The sequence below is a fragment of the Neolamprologus multifasciatus genome, chromosome 19, assembly GCF_963576455.1.
Source record: "Neolamprologus multifasciatus chromosome 19, fNeoMul1.2, whole genome shotgun sequence".
Taxonomy (NCBI): domain Eukaryota; kingdom Metazoa; phylum Chordata; class Actinopteri; order Cichliformes; family Cichlidae; genus Neolamprologus; species Neolamprologus multifasciatus.
In genome coordinates, this window is record NC_140457.1 from 16,286,159 (window position 1) to 16,308,908 (window position 22,750).

The 22,750-nt window shown below is 39.1% G+C and overlaps 1 protein-coding gene across 2 annotated transcripts in view; it reads right to left on the bottom strand.

Annotated features, from left to right (window-relative positions):
- Positions 1–22,433, bottom strand: part of begain (brain-enriched guanylate kinase-associated) — a 54,860-nt gene extending 32,427 nt beyond the window's left edge. The window contains exons 1-2 of one of the 2 annotated variants that reach the window (XM_085142614.1): positions 20,311–22,433; positions 15,351–15,382 (exon numbers count right to left, since the gene is read on the bottom strand). In XM_085142614.1, the coding sequence (XP_084998740.1) occupies positions 15,351–15,382; positions 20,311–21,981 (1,703 nt within the window). In that variant the 5' untranslated portion in view covers positions 21,982–22,433. Of the gene's footprint in view, positions 1–718; positions 15,131–15,350; positions 15,383–20,310 lie in introns of those variants that run through there. The other variant, XM_085142615.1, reaches the window with a different exon arrangement.
- Between the last annotated feature and the right edge of the window lie 317 nt (positions 22,434–22,750).

Sequence of the window (22,750 nt, forward strand, 5' to 3'; positions counted from 1 at the left end):
ACTTTCACCTGGGACAGTGTGGTTTTGAATACCATGTCAGCACTCACTTTTGTTGATGCTGTGGTAGACGAAAGTGAATAGAGACGTAAAACTGCTCTAGTCCACCCCCCCCTCGCAGTTTTAATCCTCGGACACGGTGTCTGCAGGCTTACTCTGTGTAGGGACGTAAACAAGTGTATTATACAAAATGTGATGCTACCCTCCAAGTATGGAATCAGAGCCAGAAGGTATTTAGCTTATAAACACTAGAGGAACAGTCAAACAGTTCGCCTGCACCTCCAGCAGCTAAACACAACACTTCTTGCTTGTTTACAAAGAGAAAAACAGAGACGATCGCTGGATAATTTATTTTATCTGTTCAATATCCCGATGCAGGTTTGCCCTCCTGATTTTGCAACACAATCTTTACACCAGCTTCAAGTAATGTTGTTAAAAAAAATACATGGCAAGGAGCCCCAAACCTTTTGCTGGTGTCCTCTGTTTTTGGTCCAAAGCAGAGCGCCATTAAACTAGATTTAAATGTCAGCCAACACACGAAGGGATGTGATGATGAGCGATGGCAATGAATAGATACAACACGATGTTTTTAATGGCTTTTTAATGGTTATAACCTCCCAATGAGAATCCATTTCCACGAGTTAAAATGAATGAAATGGATTCATCAATGATGTGGTCGATGTTTAGATTCTGAATAACTCTGCTGACTGACTCGTCTTACCTCCTTTTTTGATGTTTGCAACCGTTTCTCTGGGTTTTGAGAGCAGTTTTGCCAATATATATCTTTTTCATATTTTTCTCTGTGCTCCGGCTCTCATGTGTGTGTAGTTGGTGCTGCTTCTGCTGCTCCTGGTCGTCTGAATGCTGAAGCCAAGTTTGAACTATAACCGCAAACCGACAGTCAAAGCTTTAAGTCTTGCCTGGGGAGGCAGATAGGAGTTGGCTATCTGTGATGACCCTGGCAAAAGAGCAGAGAAAAACAGCTTTGAAGTCCCACAGATTTAGCAGCACATTTAGTTGCGTTAACTCCAGAGAGAAACAGAGATTTTATGCGTGTTCAGAAAATGAGCTTGTTTGGTACGAGAGAGACAGCAGAGCTCTGAGATGCGATAAGTTCAATAGCAAGGAAACTTGAAAAATATTGAGAAGTGTGATTTATTGCACCTCCAGTTTAACTTTCATTACACAATCAGCGCACAAAGCTCTTTGTGATGTATTCTATCATTTCACAAGCCAAAAAACATATATGCACCATGTGAATTTCTAAAAATAATACTAAAACCAACACTAGTTAAAGAAAACTGCAACACTGAATTACATCATTTTAGCTGCATGTTTGTCCTTTGCTTCCTTCTCGCTCTTGTTGTCAACAATTAAATGCAGCCAATACAAAGAGACGCTAAGTTATTGACTAGCTGAACGCAAAAGGTTATTCCCCAATAAATCAGGGTTATGATGAATGCGTGTGTGTTTCTACTTCCATCGCTCATCATCGCTCTGCGTTGCTGGGGCTTGAACTCAAGTCTGCTGCGCTGTAAGAACTTAATAACATGCCACTGGCAAGCATGAAATGTCAAAATAAACCTTTCAAGGTGTGAGCATATCTCTCTTTATGCAGCTGTGTTTGGTGAGACCTGCTGATATTACTCCAGCTGCACATACACAATAACAAAATATAAAAATGCTGCTACTAAAGGAAGCTCCATTAAAAGTAAACTACAGGCTATTTTCTAAAGTCGATTATTAGATATGCATATCTTTCGGTGCTCTGTTCAGCAACAGCAACAGCAACCCTGCTTGCTTTTCAAGATTCAACACATCACTTAGTCCACATCTTTAAATTTCTTCATTTTTTATTACATTTATTCTTGTGATTTTACAAAAGAAATGTTTGAAAAAGAAAATGTAGTAGAAATAACTGGGAGCCTAAAATATAATCAGATTTAACACTAATCCCATTACTATGCAATGCACAGTAACATTATGATGCTGACGTCTCTTTTTGCCCATAACACCTGCAGTGACCTACAAGCCATTTTTAAATTCTAAAATGAATTTAATAAACAAACAAACTGGCATTTAACTGTAGCTTTTCTTACCTATCACACAGCACTGTGCAAAAGTCTTGAGCCACGCATCATTTCTTTATATTTTGCTAAGGAAATGGGTGCAGGAATTTACTGAAACGTGTGCAGAGTGGCAAACACCACTGGCTGAAATGCCAACTCCTCCAAACATTCAGACAATAATTTGGATTGACTGATTTCCGTCCAGTTCTTCAGTAATTTTGCATAACTCGGCCTTTCTTCACTGTTTTCCATTTTTTAATAATGGCTTTTTTAAATAAAGGACAATTTCTGAATTCAACGAACAGTACGAGGATCAGCTGAAGGACCAGATGCATTTTTCAGGTCCTTGTCTGATCAGGGCAGGTAGTTTTTAGGCCTGGCACTTCTTTTATGCAACATGTTTCCTGTAGTTTCCTCACATTTTTTTAAGGACAGAGTGCACACCATGCTGAGATATGGCAATATTTCAGCTAATAGGCCTTTGAAGCACTTTGTGAGTGCAAAAATACAATACCTCGTACTGTTCTATCAAATTGGTGTTCTAGTGATCTTAATCTAGATTCAACTGAAGAAATTTGGAACACATTATGTGTTTCTGCAACAGACTGCTGTGAACAAAGTGCTTTAAGATATAATTTGAAATGGGTTCTTTCATGTGACACAACCTTGATTCTTCTCTTGTTTTTGAGCCCTTTGTTATGTTTGAATGACTTATAGCCCCTTAACGATGCCCTACCATAATTATAATGATTTATATAATTAATATCACCATTTGTAACCAGAGTGCCAACCTCTCAGTGAGTCCATATATCCCTTTTAAACCAAAAATGTCCCATACCTAAGAGCCATGCATGAATAAAGACATAAATAATGACACCAGCACAACTTATTTCAGTACACACAAAATGGTAAGGTAGCACTCTTACAACAAACTGGATTGAATGTTTTGTCACCAATTCTAATGGCACCATGACTTAAGCTATTAATTTTAATCTCTGTTTAGCATTGGCTCAGGAAACAATGGCGGTTTCTGGAAACACTTTTAATACGGCTGCTACAGCCATTTTCTTATCTGCAATGCACAGAGGGAGAGAGCAAGACAGAAGACAGAAATAGTTGCTGAATTTGTAAGTAAGTGTGGCTGTATAAAATCTGTCCTGACATACACAAATGCACCTACACATGCTCCTCCCTGAAGTGTGTACAAGGTACTGTAGCCTTACTGTATCGTATCACGTCCCCCATGGGGATAAGCAGCAGATCTTGGTGCCTCTGGTGTTGTTTGGTAAGGTAAACACTATCCACATGAAGAAACAAATCTAAGTCCTCAGAGTACCTTGTCATAGGCTTACTGCTGTTTTCACACTTTCACAACTCCAAAAAGCACTGATATGTAAATCAAACACAGTCTACTTTTTTCCAGCCTTGCCACATAAGTATTAAGTGAGCTCTATAGTGTGGATGGAAACACAAGTAAACCCTGTTTACCTGAAATACTTTCCCAGACTGCTGCAACGTGTCACAATCATCAGACAATGCACACTACAGGGAGTACAACAAATGGTTGTTGTAATGCTGCAGACTATAACCTACTTCAGGCAGACATCTTCCACCTACTCTGACTCTCTACTTTTTCTCCTTAATGAGAATGGCTCGGCTAGCAGTTTAATCCAGAAAAACAACCTAATGCAAAACCAGTAAAAGGTCACAACCAGCCAGCATCCATCTTGGATTCACAACAGAGAGGCCTAATAATGCTTGCGGGTTGATTTACTTGTAATGAGCCACAGGAGTTGAGTGAGGTAGAGCTACTGCCTGCCACATATACTATTCGCAGGGAGCAAATGAAGGCATTAAACTTTCATGGTCACAGTGCCATCTCTCCTGAAGTCTAATGTTAAATCTAACCCTTCATTTTATAGCTTGAAATGTGTCTTTGTTGTTAATTTTGTTGCTCAGTGATGACACCAGGCAAACAGCTTAGCTATATTAAACCTTTTAATGAAGTCCTCCTAATAACAGAACAGTTTTTGTCACTGCTTTCTAGAATCAGAAAAAATGTCACCGCTTTATTAACAGCTGCAGAAATAATTGTTTATTATCTCATACTGGTTAAAAAAAAAAGAAAGACTGTCTATATTTTTCTTCATTAATTTGCTAGTCATGCTTGGGGACAACATATTGGAAGAATGATTGTATAGTACATAATGTATGGATAAGAATTTACTGAAATGGAAATACTGTTGCAAATCAAGGATGTTCCCATTGCACTGGAGATTCCCCCGTTCAGTTTTATGGAAAATGCAACACAAAACTGGTCAGGAATGGCCTCAAATTACTGAGACGGCAATTTATCTCAGCTTTTGCTGGATGCACATGAGCCCCCAAGGGATCCATTGCCACAGGACACAACAGCTCTCCCCAAGAGGTTCCATGTCTGTGCTCCACAGGCCAGTGTTAGATAAATGGTGTATGCTGTTAACTGTGCTGCTATTTTTTCCAGTGGTTACAACTGCACAACATTCTTATGGATAATAATTTTATTAATATTGCCTTTTTTGCTTAAAAATGCCTTACATAAATATATGGTTAATAATTCTGGTAGGAAGCTTCCAACAATAAAACACAAGCTGTAAAAAATAAAAAATTGTCTAACCAACAACTGCTCCGCTCAGATGTATTAGATTCAAACAGACCAAACAGAAGATGAAGTGTTGATAATTAGAAACCTTTCTTCAAGTATTTTTTCCCACTGGTATTACGTACCACATCGGTTGAGGCTTAACTCGACAAGCGCGAGTTGTGCATTTCCTCTGATGCAAGACTCCAGAAATATGGCAGTCTCTTGTGCATGCTCCACTACCAGCGGCCAGAAAAACAGCTCTGTGGATTAAGCCACCGGAGCAATGTTGATGATGACTAGTCAACATAATTTGCTGCCTGAAGACAAGAACTGCAACTGAGGAGTAATCCACATACTGTTTATTGCCTCTTAATTTCTATCTACATATCAAAAGGGACTTAACCTTAAGTGGGTAACAACTTTGATAAAAGCTTCCAGTTGCAGTTTCATTTAGGCAACTAAAATCTAAGAGGTGAACTAAATTATACAGAAATGTTGATGGGAGCACACTAATTAATTGCACTTTTGACTCCATATAATCTAGGACCTGTTAAAAGTACAAACACCTGATATTGCAGTTGGAAGTAATGTCAAGCATAGTTCAAGGCTGCAGAGCTAATACCTTTTTTCTACAGAACAAGCTCCTGAGGATAAATTAACTGATAACAAATAGGTTCCCTTGCTGTGTTATGACTCATCAAATTTTCTCAAGCTCCTTTACAGCTCCTTGGTCCTTTAAATGGTACATCAGTCATACCAATAAAGTTTTATTGTCGGGAGTCAAAGTTTGTGAATGTACACCTAACGAGCTTCAGAGGAAGCAAGCTTTCGATTCTGACTATTTGAAGGGAGATTTCACATTATCCCTGATCTGATCACATCAGGGGGCCACAGCATGAGTAACTGGAGACATTCATTCGCACATAACTGGTGTGTTTGTGTGTGTTGTGTAGTTCAGTGCTGGTGTGGGAAACTGTTCTTTAGTGCATTTGTGGTTAAGATTACATGAATGATCGTTCAATTATCGTCACATGATTAGTGCTTTCATTTTCTCAGTTTCCCAATAAATATGTCAATACCAACTCACTGAACCAATCAGTGTCTTTAAACCAAGTGGCATAAAAGTCATTTTGCCTCAGTGTAGGATCATCACGCATCAGAGAGATTTCAAGGTGATGTACAAAGAGTTATTTACAACCCCACTTTTAATTTGCTCCTGCCAAACTACACTCCTCATAATCCAATCTACATTTACTTTGTTATTGTGCAATATAACTTTTTATTACCTGAACCACCACCTGGCACACAGGAAAGCATGACTGCTGTAACCTGAGCAAAGCTAAGCAGCAGGTTAGGGTCAGTTTACAGACAGCAAAATTTGATATTATAAGGTTAAAGAGACAGTACAGCTAGAGTTTCACTGGGATCTCCTGCAGCTCATATAAGTTTGTGGTGATATTAAATTGCTTCTCTAATTGTTTCTTTTTGCTATTTGACCCCAAGATGATTGATAAAAAACTATGTAAGCTGGGGAGTGTCTTCACTGAAGGTTATGGTAAGAAAAAGGTTGAGTGGGTTAGGGTTAGGGTGGTGATAAAAATATATCTCCCTTCTGACTTTCAGTTTAATATCTTGATATAGTCTAACAACAGTAAAATTAGAAACTGACTTTCACTCCTGTGACAACAGAATTTTGAGAGGGATTATTTTTCGGCTTTGTCTTGTGTCACCACGAGTGGCATGTAGTGACTTTTACAGAAAGGCGAGTAGAGACGATAATGGTCAAATTAGGCCATAATAAAACACAGATACAGTCTCGTGCATCTTTCTGCACTCCTTCCTGAAGAATTGTTTAATGTCATTATTTGTACATCATCAGTATATTTACTATTAGCTGACAATGATGAATAGGGTACTTAAGAGTACTTATTCTGCAGAAAAATGTTCCCCATCAGTGTTGAAGGGATTAAAAATACTGCTGTAGATATTTAAGTTGGGATCATTTTAAATACTTTGTAATCTCTCTAATTTAAAGTAATATGACATATTCTAAAAAAATGTGAGGAGTGAGGACCCCATTCCTGAAAAAACAGCTGTTAACTGAGTTTAGAAAAGCAGGCTTATACCTTAATTAAAAAAAAAACTATATTAGATATTAAATAATATTGTATAAATAAAATTACAGCTGAAATAAAAAGCTTGTGCACTGTGTGACATATTTACCTGTCAACATGTACACAGACGATAAAAAGATGAATGAAAAATAAAGATGATCTCTTAGCAACATTGTTTAAACATTGTTTGGTCATTCGAGATGTTATTCTGTTGGAGTCTGCACCTGTTCACATTGCCTGTTTTAATAAACTGGACATGGCAGAAAATGACATCCACTCTCCATTATCATCAAGGCTGATGTACTAAAGAAGTTATTAAAAAAATTTAACAATACACTCCAGCTCCTTTAGATTATACAGGTTGGCCGAGGTGGTTAGTAAGAAGATGGTTATCAGATTTCACCTAATGACAGAAGCTTGTTTACTTGTTAATGCTAGCTCTATTTCCATCTAACTGATCTCAAAGCAGTGAAAGCTGAGGAAGTGGCAGCTAATCTAGCACTGTTGTCCCCCGTCAGATTTCCAACCAAGACCAGAGGTTTTTCACCATGCGCATGTTTAAACAAACAGAAAAAGCTACAGAGGTCCCAGTTTGACAAGCTCAAGCCATTGTTAATGGCACATGGACACAGCTTCAAAACACTGACCTGTAGGGATTTCAACGATACTGTTGTAAAGTGGGGGTTAATCCTGCTTCCAGAGACAATAATTGACTGCGGCCTAAAAACAGCATTGATGTAAAGGATGGATGTAAGCAGGGATGAGAGAGTCTTTATGATAGAATACTGTTTGAGATGAAGGGAGAGAAATCACTTTCAGTTTCAGTTCTCCAGGCAAGCACTGCTTCCCTTACTTGCCCTGATGGAATGCCACTGCATTATACTGCAGCTATTTCAATATGGAAACGAAGTCTAACTAAATAAAATATAAATTAAAATGATTCAGAGCTGTCAGACTTTTTTTTAGGAGCCTTACAAAAATAACCCCTATAAATATTCCTACTGAGTGTCAAAGTTGATTTCTGCAGCGTCTTATTTCATTTGCATTAGGCTGGTGACTGTGATATCTTGTTAGAATTTTGGCATATAGAAATTTTGGGCATGAATGTTATTTGCATGGTTTGTAGGTTTTCTGGAAAGACTGCATGCCCTAGGGAGACTTTAAATCAAAATTCCTCCTCTATTCACCGGCTTTCATGAATTCATCTGAGTGCTACTTAAATCCTGGTTTAATCTGTGAAGACTGAAAATGAGAATAGATTTACATACAACAGAGAGGATTTGAAGCCTGGACAATGTGCAAAAGGTAGAGCAGAGGCACTTGCAGTAACACAGAGGTAAGCACAGTATAACACACTGCACTTAAAAGAATACTTTCAAGGTGTGTGAGGTTTTTCTTCTGGGCAAAGGATGAAAAGATTTTCAATGTCTGCTCAAGATTAATGAGACATTAATATAGAACTTGACCAAAGAATATAGCAAAACCAACAAAAAACCTATTTGCTACAAAAGCTTCTGGGCAGCAACCTGGACAAAGTAATAGCATCCAGATCCATCAGGTCAAATGAAGTTCAAGTCACCTATAATTCCAATGATGTTTACTCTCATCGGGAACAACAACTCGAGCTCTTCTAAATTTAATTTCCTTTCAAGCCTCCAGCAGAATTGTGAGAGCTCTTTAAAATGTTTTTTTTCAGTAACTGTCTGACAGAAAAAAAAACAATAGGAAAAATAGGACAAAAAATAGTGGTGACATGAATCTAGTTCATGAACATTCAATGATTTATATTGTTTTATCTGTATGTATCTACAAAGTCTCCCCTCTGTCTCTGTTTCTGTGTTTCCTGCAATAAATATACAATACAAAGCTCTACAACTACACATTGCTGTAGGCCAATAGCTCATTGTGCTCTTCACCCCTTCATAACCCTTAAAGCAAGCAACAAGAGTCAGGAGGAGAGAGGGGGGAAGATAGCGAGTGAGAGAGTAGTATAATAAGAGGAAGATTAATACAATCCATATGCTATGTTTGTGTGTTTCGCATATAGACCAATTCAATTGATCTCCATTGTTAAAATTATGTGAAAGAGGAGTTCAGTCTTTGCTGAGGTTGCCACAACAACCCAGTCGTGACATACCTGTGCTCCCAGCCTGGCAGAGGACAAGAAGTATAATAAGAAGCATTTTAAAGCTCTAATATATACTGTAATATTTGTGCTTTCTTCACTACTTGGGAATTTATATTTTTTGTTTTTTCATGCCTCATTTTATTTTTTGTAAATGATTAAACTGTAGTAGTTAATTAGTCAAATGTAATAGTTAAATGAAGACTATAACATCTCAACCAGGATTAGAGCAAATCCCACAAAATTATGAACATCATTGTTCTCCTCAGGTGAGCTGTAATTAATACACTGAAGCCCTTTACTATGTATTTTAGTGCAATAGAAAGTCAAGTTCTTTTAGGCTTTAAGACGTTAAGTAACAAATAAAAAATGTTTTACAAATACCACTATTATCATTACTACTACTCTTTCACAAACTCGCTTGCAAGAGATATTTCTGTCTTAAGCAGGGCTCCTGCCACTAGGCCTCATATCTCAAAGGTAATTAAGAGTTGAGTTTCTTGCAAGTCTGTAATGATTCTGTGTCTGCAGAAGCCCCAAGGACTGAGAGAAGCGTCTTTTACCAAATTATAGGCAAACAGACCTTGTAAAAATATTCTAAGAGTGACAGAGCTTATCTAGATGGAGAAGAATAGGGTATTTAGAGAATATGTAGATATGTGGTAGCGTGGATCACAAGCCCGATGCCGTCCAAGTTTTGTACTCGATGCACGATCAGTAATGGTCAATCCTTCAAACCCTTTCCATCTTGTGCTAGCAAAAACCCACCAAAGAACATCACAGAAACTCCTTCCTACCCGTCAAACTTTATAACTCCTTGTCTATTCTGTTTCTAGCATTCCTCGGAATATTTCATTTTAACTTAACATAGGACTTAAAGCAACTTAGCAACAGTCATATATAGGTGAAAATATGTCATGTCAGCAAGTGCAGCCATCTTCCTCTTCACTAATGTTGAGCTTCCTGCAGTTAGTAAAATATACAACAGAATGCTAATGCACCAAGTTGTAAACATTATTTCTGAAAAACATCTGCATTTTGGCATCGTGGGAATGTTAGCACACTAGCAGCTTTTAACTGAAGACATCACTGTGCCTAAGTGAAGCCTCGCTGTGCTGCTACAGTTTCTGTTAATGTTTGCTTCTGTTAAGCTTCTGCTCTTGTTTGTGTTTTCCCCGTATGTGGCTTCATACAAAATACAGTGTGACTTCAATATTCATTCAACACACTGACATATTATTGCATTTAAAACTGCTGTGTTAGCGACATTAGCATAAATTTACACCTACTGAATTTAAATGTGACGCTCTCTCTTTTTTGCTGTTTTTGGTTTCTACCAACTGACAGCTGATGGTAATATTTTGCCGTGTACTGTAGCTTTTAAACACTCCTCTTATGTGTTCTTTTATCTCATCTTAATGTATTTTTTTCATTTGAAAAACTGTCTGCTGTAACTACAAACAAGCCATAAAATGGAAACAATAAACTTAAGCACACAGTAAAACTGCACAGAGGACGAAGTGCACAATTCTCTGCAGGTTCATTGACATATGAGTCATGTCATACATTGTTAATGCAATATTAATTATAGCCACTTTAAGAGCACATATATAGGTTTTTTTGTTGACATTTATAACTATATATATAGTTAATAGAGGAAACCATTAATTTCTTTTTCCACAGACATCAGATTTACCAAACTTACTGATATAAATCCAGTGATAACTGACTTTATAGGTCTAACTCTCCCTTCTGTAGAGTACAGCGTAACGTCGTACTGTAGGACAGCTCAGCGCTGCAGACCACAAAGCTCTACAAGGGCCACGACGGGCACATTTTGTCTTTGAAAAAAGAATCCTGTTCTTTTCACCTTAAAGCCTTTTCTTTTTTATCATCACCGTCCAGATTGGACATCTGGAAATCCACCATGCATTAAACCACAGGAGGCCACCGGGGCTCAGAGTGATTATGCGCATGTGGGCCGAACATACAGCAGCATGTGCACAGCCCTCCAGGGTGCAATGAAGTATTTACTGAGGTGTAATGGGTGCAATAGGTGCGCGGTTTGTTCAACGTGTAGCTAGAAACAGAGCTGTATATTCGTTTGACAAAAAGCCTCTCTTAAGAGGAAAAAGCCGCTTCTATTATTAAGCTCAACACACTGCCAAGAACGTGTCAACAAATGATTGTTTATACAGCAAGAGTGTCAGAACCACAACACTGAACCAGAAAGATCAGGACTGAAGCTAATGCATTAATGAGAACACGCAAGCAAGTAGGGGCAGTAAGCTTGAGTTAAAACCTCTGAGTTGAAGACCTTTATCTTCTGTATTTTATCGGTCACATTAAAATGCCATGCATCCCACTCTTTTGACATACAGTACATGGACTTTGTGCTTTTGAGAGACTTGAGGTCTACTCTATGTGTATGTGCACCAGAGGCTTATGTTGCTCAGCTGACCCTGTCCTGTTGGCTTTTACGGAGCTGTATAAACGCCAGCAGCAGACAGGCATATCTCCAGATGTCCAGGGGGCGATGAGGGTGGTGAGGTGGGACGTCAAAGGGAGAAGGCATCTTAAGACTTAGACATGTGATGCACAGCGGTCTAAATCAGAGAATATGGGTACATGTGCACGCTCGAAGACAGAGCCAACCCCTTGAGAACGATCCAAAGTAGATTCCACATCGCCCAGCTCCACACGCTACAGTAGTGCACCCTAACAAACGGCTCCTGCATGATTCCCAGAGCTCATGGTCTTGGAAATAATTAGACAGAAGAATGAGACAGCAGAGAGGTGGTAAACTGCTCCAGGCTAACCTGAAGGGAGACTTTGTATAGCATCTGCTTTTGGAAGCTACGTGCTTAGGAAGAGATGAGAGATGAACAAACAAAGCTTCTTCAGGCATATTCCTTAAAGTCTAAGTGAAGCAGAGCAGGCGACTGATGTCGCTGAGAAGCTGATGCTGGTGGAAAAGTGGATCATGGATTGATGCATCTGATAAAGGGAAGATGAAACATTAGTGGAAAAATAGAGTGGGAGTTGGACTAATGCAGCAGTTGCCCTCTATTCTTTGGTTGCTTTTCAATCCCTTTCCTGTCCTTGCTTTATCCAATCTCAGCAAGCTCTGACTGCAATTTTAAGTTCACAAAGATACTTCCGTTACCCTCGGATTAATGAAAACTCACTGAATTCTTTGAAAGATTGAACGGGGACAAGAATTTTGTTATTTTGAGACCAGAAAAGAGAGGAAAAAAGTTATAAAGCTGTAACCTTTTCATCTGTCAGTAAGCAGTTATTTTTTGACTTAACTGGCACATAGTCTCTTTTACAGTATGCAATGTGCTCTATTGAGCTTCACTATTTTCAGCTTTCAATTTTAGTTTGATAGTGATATTTGTATTACAGGCAGAAAGTAGGAAAATTCAGATTTCTTCTTCAAATCACTTTGTAAAGAGCTTATGAATCTTAAAATCAGATAATAGCAGTGCTTGCAATCAACTATGCACGTACACAACATGCAAAATACAAGACTTTTCACAAGGTTTCAATTATCTACTTTAATCCAAAACTCGTAAATCTCATAAAAACTGGCTTTTATTTGGCTAGTAGACTCTTAGTGCGCTCTTTCATATGAAGACCGTAACCTTGAAAGGGTTTGTCGGTGCACAATGATCTAAATTTTATTGGCATTGATTTAACTCAGCTTACATGTGAAGTGCAAAATAGCCTTTGGTGATAAGCTTTGGCTTATTATCTATGACAAGAATCATTTCAGAAAACTGAGGAGGAGCAGAGCTCGCTGTGCTGCAGGGGGTTGGTGGAGCTGATGGTTTGTTTGGACAGACTTCAGCACTTATTAATTTTCATCTTTGGACTCATTTAAAGTGGACCTATTATGTTAATTTCCAATTGCATATTTTTATTCTTGTACTGCACAAGATTTAGAGTAGCTTTGCATGATTGGAAGTTAAAAACCAAAACATATTTATCTTACACCGAGCCCATTAGTTCATACTATATTTGAACCAATCATTTTTATATTCTCTCCATTTAACTTTCTACTGACTGACCCTCACTACTGGAAATTTTCAACAGCACGTGTATGGGACTGTTTATTCACAGTCAGAGCATCAGCCTGAGATGACCATATTCAAGATTTCATCTCTTTTTCCACAGTATTCAGAGCCAAGAGTAGAAAATCAATAGTTGGAAACTGAGCTCTTGGAACAGTCTGAAGCCTGAGGTTTTGATTAACAGGGATTACCTGCACATATCCATACATTATTATTTGAAACCTCTGGCCATATATATTATGATTAGCATAATTTGCTTGCATGGACAAGGGACATTTCCCCATCTCTGGTCATACCAGCCTATCACATGGTAAAATAGCAAAGAAAATCTATTAATGTTCATTTTTCCTGGACACAAATTCGCACATTTATGTCACAGTAAGCACGACTTTGAAAATTAGTGGTAAGTATATTAGCGAGGATATTTTATGCCTGGAGCACACAGAGGGGGACACACCATCCTGGCAACCAAGATAACTGAGCTCTGAAAAAAAGTATCAGCTATTGAATGATCTTTTTTCTAAATCCAACTGAGATGATGATTAATAATAATAATAATAATAATAATAATAATAATAATAATAATTTAAAAGAAATGCAGTGAAATAATTTTGGTCCCAACGCACCAACAGGGTATCTGTGTGCAAAAACTACAGTTAGTTAAATACAGTGAAAAGGATTGAAAGAAGCATATTATGATATTTTATAGGATCCTTGGAAAAGGGGAAACCAGACTTGTTTCCTCAGTTTTCCAAGTAGAAAGATACCTAGCTGCCTGGTTAATTATTCATTTATTTGTCTGCCAGCATACTATGTTACTGCATTTTGAGAATATTTTACAGTAAATATTGAAGTTAAATGGCGCGTACACATTCAGTATTAAACACAATCAAAAAAGACATTTAGGATATGCAAAAGTGTGTAAATTACATCACTGTGATTGACATAGATTGCATATTGACAAGGAATATTGGATAAATGTGCAGCACCATTCCACGGCCATACCATTTGCAAATACAAAGTGCCATCTTCCAACTAATTACGAGTTAATATAGCTTAAAGTGGCAGAAGGTTAGCGCACATTGTTCACTCTTCCTTTGTTTTTCCACCAGATTAATTAAAGCTCTCTCCACTGTACAGGAGGTTTGAAACTCACTTCAAAGACTCAAAGTTTCCCTCTAGACTGCACTTTATCCGAGGTTCTGTTTGCTTTAATTATGTAACAGGAAGCAGGGATCATCTCCAAAATCAATGGTTCCTCACTAGCTGGAGGTTAAGACCGGAGGTGAAAGCAATTAACTTCTAGATGTTATGATCATGTTATGCTGACATGCTGATTATAGAGCCACCTAAAGGCAATGCATCACCAAAGGCTTTAGGATTTCCTCACTGAAATTCAAAGTGATCACACCCATCTATCACGTCTTTTCTCAACTCATCAAATGCAATTATGGAGTCTTCCATCTTGTGTTGTCTCTCTTACTCTTGATCTGTACAAGGTGAGGAGTTTGGCTTAATGAGAGCAACTTTCTTTCTCATGATAGGCTTGTTGGGCTGTAATAGCCTCTCTGTGGTATCTTCTTGCCCAGTGAAATATTATGAGAGTAAATTGAGGGCTGTGAAAAAAAAAACGTGGTAACTCATTATTCTCATACCACTAAAATCCAGACGACAATAATAACCCCTAAGCAACAACACTAGTTCAACTTCACCAAACGATCATGACCAACCTAACTTACATGCAGTGACTTCCAGTAAAAAACCCTTCGGATTTTACTCCAGTATGCTGCACAACATGTAGTCACATTCTCCAAACATAGTGCACTGTTGAATGTAGAGCAGTCTACCCAGCGCTTTTTCTCAAAGCGCTCAGAATATGCAACACATGAACAGAGAGGCACAACAGCTACAGAAGAGCCCTCACAACAATCATTACTTTCACAAGTGCAGCAAAGCAACTACACACACTTATCTCAGTGCCACTAATGAAACCAGGCATGCACTTCTTCGCTTCCTTGCCTTACCGTTTATATGCCATTTGCCTCATTTTCAGCAGATAAAATCACTACATTCATGTGCCTGTGCATCCCCTCAGAGCTGCATGCATTTAGAAAAAGACTCCCCTAATTCTGACTGGAGACAGGGCTGGTAGGCAGAGAGAGAGAGAGGGGAGAGAGAGAAAATGAGAGAGGGAGCCGAGAACTGAATGGAGCAGGAGGAGGTGTTCTGGAAGAGGAGGGGTTAGGGGAGTGATGGAGAGAAGAGGGAAGAGAGAAAGAGAGAGGAGAGGTGTGGCTGAAGGTGTAACTGCTGGGAGGAGAGGAAGTAAAAGTGAAAGTAGCCAACCTTGTGTTATGCCGCGTCTCGCCATCAGATTCCTGGTAGGAAGAGAAGAGAAGCGGGTGAAATGATTAGATATATTTATCAAGCAAATTTATCTGGCGCCGCTGCTGCCACTGCACGCCGTGGAATACCTCTTATCTGGTGTTTAACGAGCTCTCAGAGTGGCTGTGTCTCGGCAAACAAATATATCCATTATTTCCTCACTCACAAAACACACACTGTATCAGTTCTGAGAACATTAAGTGAAAGGAGGAGGGAGGCAGAGCAAGAAATGACAGATTAACAGCGCAAAAGAAAAATGCTGTGTGCTGCAGAAAGGGAGAGAAAGTGCCCAAGGGTGAGAGGCAGACTTGCAGACTGTAGTTGTTACGAGGAAAGTACAAAAAAGTAAAATGGTAAACAAAACTAAAAATGTTGCAAATTAAGTCTAAAAGAATAAAGTACTCTTCTTAGATTTCTTTCTTGATACCGCTCTCTTGTTTTGAAGAATGAAGATATTGCTACCTTAGGGAACACAAAAATCTGCCTAACATGAAGCTCACTGCTGAGCGCTTGGTATTTTATATCGATATGCAACAATCTGTGGAAAAAAAGGACCACACTTTGCAAAAGTTATGTGGAAGTTAGTCGCTTCAGGTTGCTAACGCTGTTTAGTGTTTATAACATAAGCTAACTGATGGCTAGCTACATTATACTCAGTACTCGGAGCATACTCAGTGCTGCTCTGTCATATCTACACATGAATGCAAATAAATAGACTGGTCATAGCTTGCATATAGATCGTAAATAATAAGGAATTCACAAGAATTTACATTGAAGTATTTTAATGCAGTTACAAGTTACATGCATGGCCATAAAAAACTCCCAATTTCACCGTCTTCTTCATGAACTTTACAGTGGCCACAAAGTCACGCATTGTTTTGGCACTGTAGTAGGTTGGTATGTTTTCAGGTGTTTGTGTGTTTGCATGTTGCACGCAACTCACGTCAGTCTCATTGGTGAGGATTTAGCAAGGTATATTAAATGCCACAGTTGCACAGCTTCAACATACGGACTACAAGATTGCAGTGTGTATTGGTGAGTGTGTGGAAGCCGGGCTTCACGCAGTTGCGTGGGTGTTACAAACAGTGCGAATGATACAGCAGGATGACTCATACAGCTACTGAATGAGACAACGCTCAGTAATCCCCCCCCCCCCCCCCCCACCTCCACGTCCATCCTTCTATCCCAGCATCCCTCTGTGTGGAGAGGGCAAGCCTAGAGAGAGGGGGAGGAGGATAGAATTGGCATTCCTGCAAGGCATCACTGAATGATAATCAGCTCACATGGATTTACTTTCATTCAGTGAAAAAGGTAAAATATTAACCTTTAACTCGCTTTTGCTAAATGATGATAGAATGGAGACAATAAGCAGACATTTATTAAAAAATACTGACTTGACAAACACTATTTGTCATTTATTTTGTACATAGCTTGGGCAGATAAATATCCATTTTCTTCTGATTTCCAATTCATCGTCATGGGGGGTCTGGAGCTTATCCCAATTGTCATAGTGTGAGAGACAGGTACACACTGGACATGCCGCCAGGGCTCACACACAGAGGCAAACAGGCATTCACTCCTACATTTACACCTATGGGCAATTTAGAATTACCAGTTAACCTAACCCAACTCCATGCATGTCTTTGGACTGTAGGAGGATGTCTGAGTATCCAGACACAGGGGGAATATGCAGACTCCACACAGAAGGCCCCCTGGATTTGAAGCCATCTTGCATTTCACATTACCATTTGATAAAACTTTTATCATAAAAAATATTAATTAGTATTTTTAAAAACGTTGTAATTGTTAGGATTTCTTCTTTGAATGATTTGTGATACCATTGTGGATATTTTTCAGCATTATTTTCATTACATTTTTTTGAATCACTGCTCCTACAGCATTTAACAGTAAATCTGCTATTCTCATCCCAATATAAAGGTCATTCACAGGAAGCCATGCTTGCATTTACTAGGTGATGATTTTATTGAAACACACACATTAGCCCACATACTTGCTTCATGTTTAATTACTGCTGTATTTCACAGGTATACTCTGGTATTGTTAGGATGCGTTCCGCTACTGACTGATCATTTATAACTTCACTATGTCTCAATTACAAGTCTCAGTTTATCTCAGCTCATCACATATTTTGTAATAGATGTATTTCAGCCTTGCCCCCCAGACTGCAGAGGACACTTCTCCTTCTTTTTCTTCTACCTTGAAAGAAGCGCCCATCTCATCTCTGCACTTGCAAGCCACTAACTGTGAAAAGCTGCCATACAGCAGTTTTCTCTCTTTTTGCCAAATGTATTCCTTTTAATACATACACCCACTCATCGGCTGAACAGTTGCTAGGGAGCTGACATCCAGTGAATAAGTTCTAGTCAGGAAGCGACATCCCAAACATTTATCTTCCTCCTTACTGTTGGACGTTGGTCAAAGTTCACCCATTTAGCAGCAGGGTATTAGTACAACAGTGCATCGGGTTGTGAGAGGCAATATTACTGGATGGCATTACTATGCCTGAGGCTCAAAAGCACAACAAAAACAGAAGGAGGGAACGCGTTTAAATATTTTATGTATCAGGTACCTTCACACAGGCATACAAGCAGGATAGTGAAATTTGTTTTAGATTCAAGCAGTCTTTCTCTATTTTAGTAAAAAAGCAGCAAATAAGGCAGATGTATTTCTTAATATGATATTCCAAAGGGACCAGAAGTTCCCATTGCTAGCCCTCTGTTGAATGTTTGGAGGGCAGGAAGATGCTAATGCATTTAAATAAAAAGTAATACAGACACAGCACAGCACTCTGAGAACATCCCGGCCACTGAAAATGCTCATCTAGTAGGTCGCGCTGTAATTTTGAGTCTATATTTGAAAGTAGCATGAGCAAGAATACAGTTGGGTCCATTAGTATTTGAACAGTTACACACTTTTGGTAATTTTGGTGCCCTACATGCCCATGCTATAACATTGCCTTTTGCAGATGATGGTGTATGCTTCGAATCACAAGCTGTTTCTCTTCTTTTCCGTTCTTTTTTCTTCTCATCATTTTAGTACAGTTTCATCTTGGTTTCATCTGTTCCAAATTATTTTTTTAGGACTGTTGAGGCCGTATCAGATGTTTTTTCTGCCAAAGTGTAATCTGACCTGCTTGCTCTTGTGTGTAACCAGTGGTTTGCACCTTCCGTTCATGAAGAAATCTCTTCATGTAGACTTTAGGGACCAGAAAAAGTAGACACATCCAAGTAAAACCCATAGTATAGCAAAGAAGGAGGTATACTACATGTTTAGCTTATACCACAACAAATATGCCTATCTGTTTAAAATGTTCTTGACTGGACTTTTTCATCCACTTTAGTTGTTTTCTGTGGTCTTTCTGGCCTTTTGGTGTTGCCAATTGCTGTTTGTTTGATTACACCTGACGTTTTTGCTATCTTTCTGATAGGTTTACTTTATTTTTCCCCCAGTCTAATGATGGCCTCCTTCACTTGTATCAACTTTTTGGACCTCATTTTGAGAATTTCAGTAAAAAGCTGAAAAATATAAGTTCAACACTTGAAATTGATTCCAGATATTTTGTCTGCTTAATGTGTCATAGAACAACAAGAAAATAGGCCTTTAAACTACCTTCTCAACTGACCAATTATTTTTAAGCCTCTGAAAATAGGGCACTGTAACTCATAGACTGTTGATGCAATACTTTTGATAAAGCTCTTCATATCCCCAGTGACTTTAAATCCCCTGTGATGGAGTATGGAGGCAAAAACTACAGAATTTGTGTAATTGTTCAAAAGCTTATACCTATTCTTTTCAATCATAGACTAAAAATCACAACATGAGCTGCAGTTTGAACAAATCTTTTCTTGGTAAATGCACATTTTCAATGGCCAGGGTATTCTCAAAGCATTGCTGTGGTCTATATTACTTTTCATTTAAATGCATCAACATCTTTTTGCCCTCCAAACATTCAAAAGATGGATAGCAAATGTCCAAATACTTATGGAGCTATCTGTATGTTATGTGCATGCATTCCTGTGCATGTACAGCACAGAATAATTCAGATTCTCGCTAATGAATAATCATGTTTTCAGATTTAGTTTTGTATGGCAAGTGGGTCATGTGTCAGATGCAATTAAGCAAAACAGCAAACATAAATGAGTCACATCTACATAATAAGTCTGAGAAGAGTAATATTCAGCTAACAAAGACGAATGTGATGCAACACACTATATCAAAGCCTTGAATAAAGACTGAGTGAATTCATCAGAGGCTTGTGTAATCTTTTTCATTTGGCTTCTCATTTCCAGCAATCTGCATTTACTCTTACTGCAGGAGGAAACATGACACAAACTGATCATTTCTTAGAATGATCACGACAATTATCTTCACAATAGCGCAAAATAAAGTTACTGTGCATGATGTAATAACTGTCTATCATATAATAAAATTCAAAGTATGTGGGATGTGTATCTGCAGTCCTCATTTTGATCCGCTGTGTTGTTTGATTGTGTTGAATCAAACTGCAAAAATCCTCTGCAGTTTTCACATAAGCTGTTCACAGTTTAAAGAACACAGGCTTTCCAGGAAGTAGTTATTCATAACTGACATAGTGCGAATTACTTCCTGCTGGACTATACCTCTTGAAATGGTGATAAATTCTTGGCTAAAGCAACCCTGTTCAATACCATGTCAAAAACAGCAGCTGGAACATTACTGCATGTTAATAAAAGCAGATGGTGGTTTGCAGACATGGCCAACGGAGGTGTTGAGGGACACCTCACATGTTGGAAATCAAATCTGATTAATTCAGGAAATAACTTCAACTCCAACACATACATTAGATGATCTCTGTTCTATGTATATGTATTTTTAAACCAAACCACCAAACGAACAATTAAGTGTAGTGTAATGTACTCACAGCAACATTTAGAGGTCTGGGCAATGAGGTAGACCTGTAGGACATTCTCGGAAACTGCTGCTCTGGCCAGCTGAAGACAGGGCAGGGGTTGTTCCGTCCACTGGCAGCCAGATGAGGATAAGGTGACTCATAACAGGTAGGAATAACTTTTTTCTCCTTCTCCCGCCCTCTTTCTGACCATCTAACTTTTTCCCAGCAAAGCTTTTCTCTTTTTCCGTCCCTTTCCCTCCTTTTCTCACCTCCTCTGTCTCTCTCCCAGGAGGCTTCTTTTCTCTTTTCCCTCTCCTTCTCTTTTTCCATCCCCAAGCCTCCATTTCTCTCCCACAGAGTCCTGTTTTCCCTTTTCTTTACTCTCCCTATACCTTCTTGAAGCACTTTTTCAGTTTTCTCTTTCCCAAGGGTGCCATTAGCTACCAGTTCATCCAGCTGCCTCACTCTGTCAATGTCTGTCTCTAGATAATGTCTCCCAGTAGGGGCTTGTGCTTGGATCTTTGGACATAGCTCTTGGTTGGGCTCTGGGTGTGAGTGAGTCTCCTCTTTTACTTTCCTTAGGACTTCCATCGGCTCTACGATCCTACAGCTTGGTAATGTCTTGCTCCACTGGTGGATGGAACTTGTGATATCTTTGGAGTCACATTCCTTAATTGGCTGAAGGTTTGAACTGGTTGGACTGTACCACAAGTTTGTTGTTGATGTCGATGGTGGCGGTGGATTTGTTAAGGCAGAATGTAGTGGTGTGTGAGATGGAGTTGGTGGAGGTGGTGGAGGAGTTAGATCGCAATGTCGTAAAATGAACGGTTGCTGAAGTGGACCACCATTTGATTTTAAGACCCTGCAAGTCACTTCATTTAGAAACTGTGAGAACTTGCGCCTGTCTTCTGATTTCTCATCACACTGATGGAATAAGACCGAAGAAGCATTTCTGCTTGATGATGACATATTTTGGAGTCCGGCATCTTTCCTTTGTGTTGTGCAAGTATTCTCATGATCATGGTCTCTTTTGCTTTCAGATTTAGCAGGAGGACGTGAAATGATAAGATTTTGGTAAATGATTTCATCCTCACCCTCAGCAGCAGAGGACACCTGATCAGTGTTGCAAGACTGTTCATTGCTGTCTTGCTTAATAGGAGTCCGTAGTAAGCAGGTGGCCACTGAGCTCCAGCTATTTGTATCCCAACTTCCATCATCATCACTAGAGCTGCCGTTGCCACTCTGTAGACTAGGGCTTTTACTTCTCTCAATAAGATTGGAGATAGAGTTGTCCAGGCTTCCAAGTGATCTCCTCTTTATCCGAGAGACTGAACCTCTGAGATTGGGTAAAGAGTTCGGAAAGTTAGACAAATGTTCGTCAAGACTTGACAAAGATCCTTGCATGCATGGAACAGACCCCTGCAGGCTGGAAAAGGAACCTTTGAGTAAAGGAGAGGATTGGCGACGCAGCTGAGGCACTTCTTCATGGTCACTGTAGGGTCCAGAGAAGACGGGGCAAGATGCCGTAGAAGAGCAGGAGCCACGATCTTGCCGAGTTGAGGTTGCTCTGGAACGCTGTCGCCGTAAAGTAGCCATGTAAATTGCCTTCCTTCCTCTAATTTGCACAGATTCTGGTAATCCTTTCTGTACAGACTCAAGTCTGGGACCATCATCTGAAATGGAAACGCATAAATGAACCATGTCAGGCTCAGTCAGTCCTATTGGTTTCTGTCCTCTGGCTTTGCCCAGTTTCAATCGTCTGCCCTAGTTGTCCTGACTTCCAACAGTGCACCCAAGCTGTTGCAGTGTGACACACTTTACACTGATCCAGCTCAGTATTCAACGAGATCCCAAAGAGGCCTGATAGTCATTTGGATGCCAACCAAATCATTACCATATGGTAACTCCATCAATTCTATTTTTTTCCTTTTTAAAATAGCATTATAGATCAACAGGCAACCAGTGGTTTGTATGTGGGCATGTATAATGAATTTGTGTATTGACATGGATGATGTTGGAAAGCAGCTGGATATCCAGGTCAGTGATATTGACCACAGCGACCATGTGAAATCTGCTTTCTGTGCAGCAGGAAAGGAAAGGAGACACAGATCAATTTGTCACACATTGTTGTTGTGTTTGTTATGGTGTGATGTACAGATGAATGTACAAGTTCATGATTCATTGACTGTTACATATTACTAAAGACACACTTGAAATGATTAATTCTGTCAGAACATCTGTTGCCTCCAGGTTTGATTAGAGGGAACCTGTCCTGTCAGAAATTAGGCTTTTAAAGTTGTGATCAGCAGCATCAGTTGTCCTGCTGAAAGCAAACCCTAGTTAGAATGACTTAAAAGTACTACTTCTATTCTTCTACTCCAGTTTCATTTTGCCTGGTTTCAGACATTCAAACAAAGAGTGGATGTCTTTAGTGTATATTTATCTTGTACAAAAAATCTTGGAACACAGA